Genomic DNA, 8,394 nt, shown 5'->3' with positions numbered 1-8,394 from the left:
CAAACTTAAATTTTGTTAAAAATCAACACACTCGTTATGAAATTTATACCCCGAACTACGAGGTTTTGATCCCTCATTTATATGTTGGTGCGTAGGCATAAGACCGAAGGTCTTGTCAAACACAAAAATATAATTAATGGATTCTTTTCTCATTCTCACATTCTATTTGTTTGTAAACATCACTTTATGCCAAATACATATGCATACAAAAAGGGCTCCCTAGGAGTACCTAGGACACTTTGGGTGCTAACACCTTCCCTCTGTGTAACCAACCCCCTTACCTGTGATCTCTGACTTTTATTAGTTTTTATTTGAAAACTTCTTATTTTTGGGTTTTGTTCATGCTTTTTCCCTTTTCCCTTGGAAACAATAAAAGCGCGGTGGCGACTCTTGTTAATTGATCTCTAGCTTGTCAATAGCTTCATGATCATGAATTTCCCGCTACATCGCTTATTTAATAAAGGTTCTAAATCTCTTAAATGTTATTCTGTTAATCACATTATTCTTATCATTAAATTTTATTAAATTCTATTAAATTTTTTATGAGTGACAGGCCAACTGATTCTAAATTGATTCTAAATTAAATGACATAAAATTGATTTATTTTATTTTGATTTAAAATTTAAAAATAAAATTAAAAAAATGAAAATGGAATTATTCTCTCTTCCTCAAATCCCACTTCTTTCTCTATGTCTTTCTAAAACTTAAATCTAAGTTTTCGTTTTCAGATCTCAAAATTATTTCAAATTTTAGAGTTATATCTAATGTTGCTTTTGTTTTCAATTCTACCTGGTCAGTCAATGGTTGGTTTAATCTTTTTTGAATTTTATATTTTTTGGGGGGGAAAATCAATCTCTTTTAGATTTGCATGTAAGGTGTTAGAAGAATTTCTTGAATTAGATATTTGTTGACATACTAGAATTTTTTACAAATATAACCCAATTTTTCAAGGAAATTCCCAAAATACCCCTGGTTTCAAAAAAAAATTCCAAACTATCCCACTTTTGGGAGGAGACACCAATTCAATTGGCGACTCCTCTTAAAAATTAAATGGAGGTGCCAATTGGATTGGCTAGGGCACATGCCCTAGCCAATCCAATTGGCGCCCATGTGTATTTTTACAAAGGACGCGCCAATTGGATTGGCACCTCAGTGTAAAATGCAACTTTTTTGTTATAAATACATGTGTTGTGTGAGTCATTGTTCCACATCTCATTTAATCATTTGGAAATCATGTTTGGTGTTCGTCGTGGATACTGAAAGGTGATTTATGCCAGAGACAAACCTCAGATGCTGATGCTCTTCTGGAACATCACTACGTTCGAGCAACTGAAGAGGGAGTTGGTTTATTGGTTAGATGGGAAAATACCAGAAGGGGAAAAATTAGAAGTATTGAGAGACTCGACAGTATCTTTAGTTGGGTGCGAATGAAGACTGATAAGGATGTTAGGGAAATGATGTTTGGTCGAGATGACATCAATTTGATTGTTGTAATCAGTTAGAAATATTTCTATTTTCAGTTAGCTTATTTTGTACTGATGTTTGTTGTGAACCTCGTTGTAACAAAAACTTTATGATATATAATGATTGAAGGTTACATAAATACAATGTTACAAAAAGCTTATGACCCAGATGATGCTCCTCGATTGGGACAGTTGTTCTTGTTGTGTCCTGGTTGACGATAGATACTACATAATCTTATCATTTTATCTGTCGAATCCATTTCTGTCCTGATACCTGTGCTATTTGGCCTTCCTTTTTCTTTCTATGCATCTCGTCGTTGTGCCAAACTATATCACATTCATATGGAGGCCAGTATTCCTCCATTGGTAGTACCGAGAAGCTTTTATTATATACATTCATGACAGTGACGGCCTTGTACACATCAGTTAAATGGTTGTAAGCGTCTTGACGAGTATATGCGCATGTTGCAATGACATAGGAGCAAGGAATGCGAAAGGCCTGGAATTTTCCACAGTCCCACCAACTTCTATTTAGTCTAACAGCATAGGCTAAATTTGGTCTCCCCTCGTTGTGGTCCATTATTTCCTAGACGCTGAAATTTTGCATATGACGGTCAAAGACTGTTACAGCGTGTGTGCTGGCTTTGATGCTCTCCTCTTTCATGACTTTCATGCAACACTCACTGAATACTTTCCCATACATTAACACCGCACTCCATCTTTCACCTTTGGTTACGAACGTAGAAGTCAACCTATAATAGGTCGATCTTACCAAGGCGGTTATTGGTAGATTTCTAATTCCTTTGAATACCCCGTTCATGCATTCCACAAGGTTTGTTGTCATGTGGCTCCATCAACAACCTCTGTCAAATGCCCTTGTCCACTGCTCTACTGGTATGTTATTTAACCATCTCCCTACGTCTTCATTAGACAGTCTAATTTCATTATGATAATATTGAAATGACAACTGAGTTAGAGCATACCCAGCATTCACCACCTTCTTGCAAAGATTATTATCTTTTATTGCACGCATGAAGTTTTGTGCAATATGTCTAATACAATAGACATGGGTAGAAGGAGAATCATGCCATCTATTGTCATGGTTGTTATAGGCACTCTCAATGGCAGCATGTCTATCAGAAATCAAACAGAGATTGGCTTGTGGAGCCACATGCGTTCTGAGATGTCGAAGAAAGAAACCCCATCCACCAGCCGTTTCACCTTCAACCAGAGCAAAGGCAATGGGAAAGACATTGTTGTTGTCGTCTTGTGCAACCTCCATAAGCAAAGTACCCTTGTATTTGTCGTATAACCAACTGCCATCAATTTGAATAATAGGTTTGTAGAATGTGAAACCTTTGATGCATGGGTCAAACGCCCAAAAGAGACGGTGAAAGATTCTATTACCTGTAACACAGGTTCCGTCTAGCATCATTGCTGGCAATGTCTCCATAATTGCCACAGTTCCTGGGACATATGTTTTTAGTGCCCATAAAAATCGTGGCAATTCTTTGTATGAACCCTCCCAGTTGCCGAATACCTGTTCAATAACCTTTGTCCTTGCAATCCAAGCTTTCTTGTAAGATGGAGTATAATTATATGTTGTTCTGATATGGGATATAATTATACTCACCATCACTGATGGGTCTTTATTAACCAACGGCAGAATGTCTTGACATATCAATGCAGCGCTTAGTTTACGGTGATCTTGTTCAACGTTAGTTGCAATGCAACTATGAGGTGGGTCTATTGAAGCGATCTCCCAAGAGTCATTTTTCTTTTTGTAAGACGCAGCCAACTGAAACTTACAAAGGATGTTACGAAATTCGATAACATACCTTCTCGAATCAGTGTGTTTCACTGTAAAATCAGTAAAGTTGTTCATGTGGAATTTTTTGATAGCTCGCACACATTCTTCTTTGGTACGAAACATGTCTCCCACCTTTAATTCGCCTTCTGATTGTGGATACGGGTTATAGAAAACACTGTTGGATGTTTCATCGTCATGCAGATCCATCTTTGTTATATGTTGAGGCGGATTGTAGACATGACTAGGAGGTATTACCGGTGGTTGTTCATCATCTTCAATGTCGTTGTTCAGCATGTGATCAACATGTATCTCAGTCTCCTCTTCTTCTTCATCAACGACGTCCACTTCTGCTTCTGCTTCTGGATTGACGTCATTTGACCATTATGGATCAAATTCACGAGATTCATCCTGACTGGTTATTTGAGACTGCTGAGATGGTATACATGGTTGAAGAGTAATATACAACTCAATACAGTTGCAACATGAATGTTCATGACTAACAAACATGTATTCAACATCTTCATCGTCCCGTACCTTAAGCGGGAAAAACTTGCATTGACTGTTCTCAAAAAATATTGGATTTTGATACGTGATCTTTGACACAATACCCGATGCTATACAGGATTGTATTCTTTTTTTTTCAAATGCAAGAAGGTTGCATTTCTCTTGATCGTAAGTCTAATGGTATCAGTGTTTCGAAAACAAAAATCGTATAACTCAGACTCGTATATTTCACCGTTGTAGTGAACGTTGACACTATATTTTTGTGAAGATGACATTGTGCGGATGAAAATTGTTTTCTTGCTGCAGATGAATGTGGGTTGAGTCTTGGATGTTGATAGTAAGACACTTAAATAGGTGAGTGGTGTGTCTCACATGCAAGCTAGTTTGAAGTGATGTGTCGCACATGCAAGCTAGTCCGAAATGATGTGTCAACCATGCAAGCTACTCAGAAGTGACATGTCCAGCATGCAAGAGAGAGGACAGCCACGTGTCACACATGCAGACACGCACTCCAATTGAATTGGCGCCCCCATTCATTCCTTGCACATGGGCGTCAATCCATTTGGTGACACCTTGTCTTGTATGCATGCATACCTCGAAACCAAGCAATCAGACCTAGGTGTGTCATGCATGTCCCTATGGAGGCGTCAATTTGAATGGCGACACCATGTACTAAATGCACATGGGCGCCAATTCAATTGGAGACCACATGCAAACACAACTTTTCATGCTCCAATTCATTTGCCTATAAATACATCCACACCATCAACACTTCTTCCACACCATCACTTACTACTTCTTCTACAATTTCATCTGCAATAACTTCTTGTAGTTTCATCTGCATCAACCGCTTTCATCCCCGACAAAATATCTATCCTCACAATGGACGAATCGCATAGAGGAACGGTTGCAAACATAGCAACTTATGTAAGCGTTTTATTGTTTTGTTATTTGTTTTAATAGAGTCCCTTTTAATAACATACCAACTTAGTAAAGTTTTTTGTTCTTTCTTTTATAGGATGTTTCAAGGTTCCGGACTCGGGTCCACGAATATGTCCATATGGACCCGATGATTCAACCTTATGTTGAACTCGCCAGTTTTGGTCATATAAGCAAGATTTTGTCTTGGTCGGTAGATACCAAATTCATTCTTGCTTTATGTGAAAGATGGCGTCCTGAGACACACACATTTTGGTTCCCAACCGGTGAGTGTACCGTGACGTTAGAAGACGTCTACATGCTTTTGGGACTGCCCATTAAAGGTAAGGCTGTAAATGGTAAAACCAACTATGCAAATTCAATTTGATTTAATTGTAATTTTAATCATCCTATTTTATCTTTTAAGGATTTTGATTCCCATTTTAAAAATCAAGATTTTAATTTTTTTAAATTTTGTGTTGTATTCCATCTATTCTTTATAAAGATTAAATTTGTTTACTCTTTCATGCACTTTTGATGCAAGCTCCTTTTCGTCCAAGTTCATTAAATATCTTCATTTGTTCTTTAAATTTCATTTACATTCCAATGCACTTTTGTATTCTATTTGACCGATCCATATGACGTAGATCATAAACAATTCTCAAAGTTTATAGTTTGTTTTCAAAAAAATTAGATGCATGCTTTTATCTTAATTTTAGTTTCCACGATAAAAACTCATGATATCATGATTTGTATGTAAACATCAAATTAATTTCAACATTATTCATTCACATATACTTAAGGCAGTAAACAGGTCTTTTTGTAGCCAAATTATGCCAAAAGCATAGCAAATTAAAGACAATACATTTATATAATTAATTCATGATTAGAAGAGAAAATCTAAAATCAATTATGCTTCTTTTCTTTCACAGGTCCCCTAGGAATTCTATTGAGAACTGTTGAATCCAATTTGCTGAACAATCTCTTCACATCTTGGCTTCCTTTACTTGCTAGATAATCCACCTCTTCTTCATATCTCTCATACATAATAGGAAGTGTCACAAGGCACACAAATACTGTAGAAAATAATACATACCATAAAAGTCACATATTAATTATTAATAATAATATTAACTTGTAATTGGAATCTTACTTGTATATAGTAAATTAACAGTGCTGAAGAAAGTTCCAATAGTAGACATGATCCATAGACCAGCTATTGTCTGAAATTCAATAATTTTGATATTAACAAACAAATATATTATTAAACTCTATTTAGTTAGTGTAATAAAATTTGAATTTTGTACTATAGTCATACTACGAAGAAAAATCTGAGATCATTTCCGGTTGAGATGTCAAAGAATATTCTCAAGAAAAAGTTCAACTTATTATGAATGAATCGAGTGGTTGAATCTGAGATTTCGAAATCGTAGATATCAGGAAGTCTCCTGAAATACAACACAAAAGTAAATAATGTTACTAAACAAGATTTTTTTATTATTGATATTTTTATAAGGTTGTTGCGAATTGAATTAATTACCAAGTGATTAATCCAGCTGCATTATGCCAAACAAAGAAAATGAGCATAAGGGCAATGAGGATGTGACAGAGAAGAGTAACAAGATTATATTCAACCACTTCGAAGAGAAACCAAATGATTGAAAATCCAGCTACAATTGCTGCAGATAAATACTTGTCTTTCCATAGCAAGATATCAGCAACTGCAAAATCAAAAGAAAATGATATCACAGAGGAAAATATTCGAGTTTAAATCGCGACGATAAAAATATTGGAGTCATACTTTTTCCTCCACCGAGGACTGAGTGAAGTGGTCTACCAAACAAACCGGATCCAACGTCACGGTTTGGCATGGCTATGAGTTAATGATTGAAATTGTTGTTTTTTGTTTGGAGGATTGTAGCAGAGAAAGTTGATAATTTGTAGCAGTGTTGTGTTCCATTGAGAGGTGATGGGAATAATATAGTATGTGATGTAGCGAAGGAGATTGTGGTTCTATGCTTTGTGAGGAAGAAATTAACGAAATGAAAATTTGTATAGAGAGGTAAGGTATGGCTTTGGCATGGCTTTCAAGTTTAAGTTATTTCCTCGTGATTATAAGATGCTACATTGGTAGGGACTTGTGGTTACCTTTGTACATGTCTGATACTTTGTTTTCTTTTATTTGTTATGTGTTTCTTGTGTTTAAGGTTTATGTTTTGAAGGAATCTTATACACAACCAATAACAATGGACATTTGAGGTGTAAGTCTAGTAGAAATGGTTAAATTCGTAACTCAGTCCTTTTTTATAAAAAACAATTTATTTATTTAGATTTATTGAATAATCAATATATCAATAAATCTAAAAAATGAATGGTCTTTTATATAAAAATATAAATCTATGTCCGTGCAATCGGATATCAACCCAACTATCATCGGAATTCTATAAAAGATAAGTACTCCCTCCGTTCCTTTTTAAATGTCACTTTCTTGATAAATTTGTGTTTCTTTTTAATTGTCACTTGTAGAATTCAAGGTAGTATTAAATGCACTTTTGTCAAAATTACCCCTATGTAATTATTACCGAGAGAGAAAAAGTAAAATAAATGTAGAATATAATTAAGGGTATTATAGGTAAAATGAAAATTATTGTTTAAAAAGTAACAATAATAATTAGCTTTCTTGGTATGTGTAAAAAGTCCAAATGTGACACTTAAAAAGGAACGGAGGAAGTAATAAACAAAATATATTTTTTTAATCTCTTATTTTTATTTCGGAATCCATTTTAATCCCTTAATTTTTAAAAGTTATAAGTTAAATTTAGGTTTCATTTGACATACATGTGGTGTTGATACAGCATGCTCATTAAAAAAATCACTAAAATTTTGCACACACCAAGATTTGAATTGGTCCACTTAGTTTACACATTAAATATAATTGAAATATTACATATTTTAATTAGATTTTTACATGAGAAATCCAAAGTAAACGTAGATTTTTGAGTTTTAAGCTTTTTTTTATTATAAAATGTAGATTTTTACATACTTTTAGCTTATATTTTTATTATAAAAAAAAGTTGAACGAATATAAATTGTTTTCATTCCTCGAGTTAGAGAAGTAGGGAATAATTGTCTTGATGGAGAATGTACAATTGGATAGAGTTTAATCGACCCAATCAAAATATTAGCTAGATACATATCTTACTTGTACCCGTACCTGTATACTTCTTACCCCCCATGAAAATTGATAAACTTTAAATTGCTCTCAAAACTTTATCTATTGAAACACATTAGAAAAATTACATTTTCCGTCACTAATTGTAATACAATATATTCAATTCTTTATTGATTTTTGGCATCATAAAATTTTAGAGAGAATTTCCATTTCGCAAATTTTAAAATTAAAGTTTTTTAGATAAAAAGAATAGTTGTTTTGCACTCTCACTAATAGAAATATGAGGAATATAATCTAAAAATCCGAAACATAATAGAAAATGGAGGAGTTCATTTTTAAGAAAAAAATCCACACATTTTAGATTACTCTAAATATTATGTTTTCGTGCCTTTTGGGTTGCAAATATCCGAAATGAAAAAATCCATACGTTTTAAAGAAAAGAAAATATGCACTATGAATCAAACACCGTCATTTATTCCGTTTCATCATACTATAATTTTTAAATTAATAATATGATATGATTGAAT

General features: G+C 34.1%; 1 protein-coding gene across 1 annotated transcript; it reads right to left on the bottom strand.

The window, feature by feature from the left end:
- Positions 1 to 5,444: 5,444 nt before the first annotated feature.
- LOC127098318 (reticulon-like protein B14) lies at positions 5,445 to 6,931 on the bottom strand. The gene is made up of 5 exons (XM_051036875.1): positions 6,497 to 6,931; positions 6,236 to 6,416; positions 6,014 to 6,143; positions 5,849 to 5,918; positions 5,445 to 5,771 (listed from the first exon to the last, which is right to left on the bottom strand). The coding sequence occupies exons 1-5, from the start codon at positions 6,564 to 6,566 to the stop codon at positions 5,602 to 5,604; spliced, it is 621 nt and encodes a 206-aa protein (XP_050892832.1). The 5' UTR covers positions 6,567 to 6,931; the 3' UTR covers positions 5,445 to 5,601.
- Positions 6,932 to 8,394: the final 1,463 nt, after the last annotated feature.

This window comes from Lathyrus oleraceus, chromosome 6 (assembly GCF_024323335.1).
Source record: "Lathyrus oleraceus cultivar Zhongwan6 chromosome 6, CAAS_Psat_ZW6_1.0, whole genome shotgun sequence".
NCBI lineage: Eukaryota > Viridiplantae > Streptophyta > Magnoliopsida > Fabales > Fabaceae > Lathyrus > Lathyrus oleraceus.
Note: the sequence above shows the minus strand (reverse complement) of the source record. Positions and strands in the feature narration are given on the sequence as shown.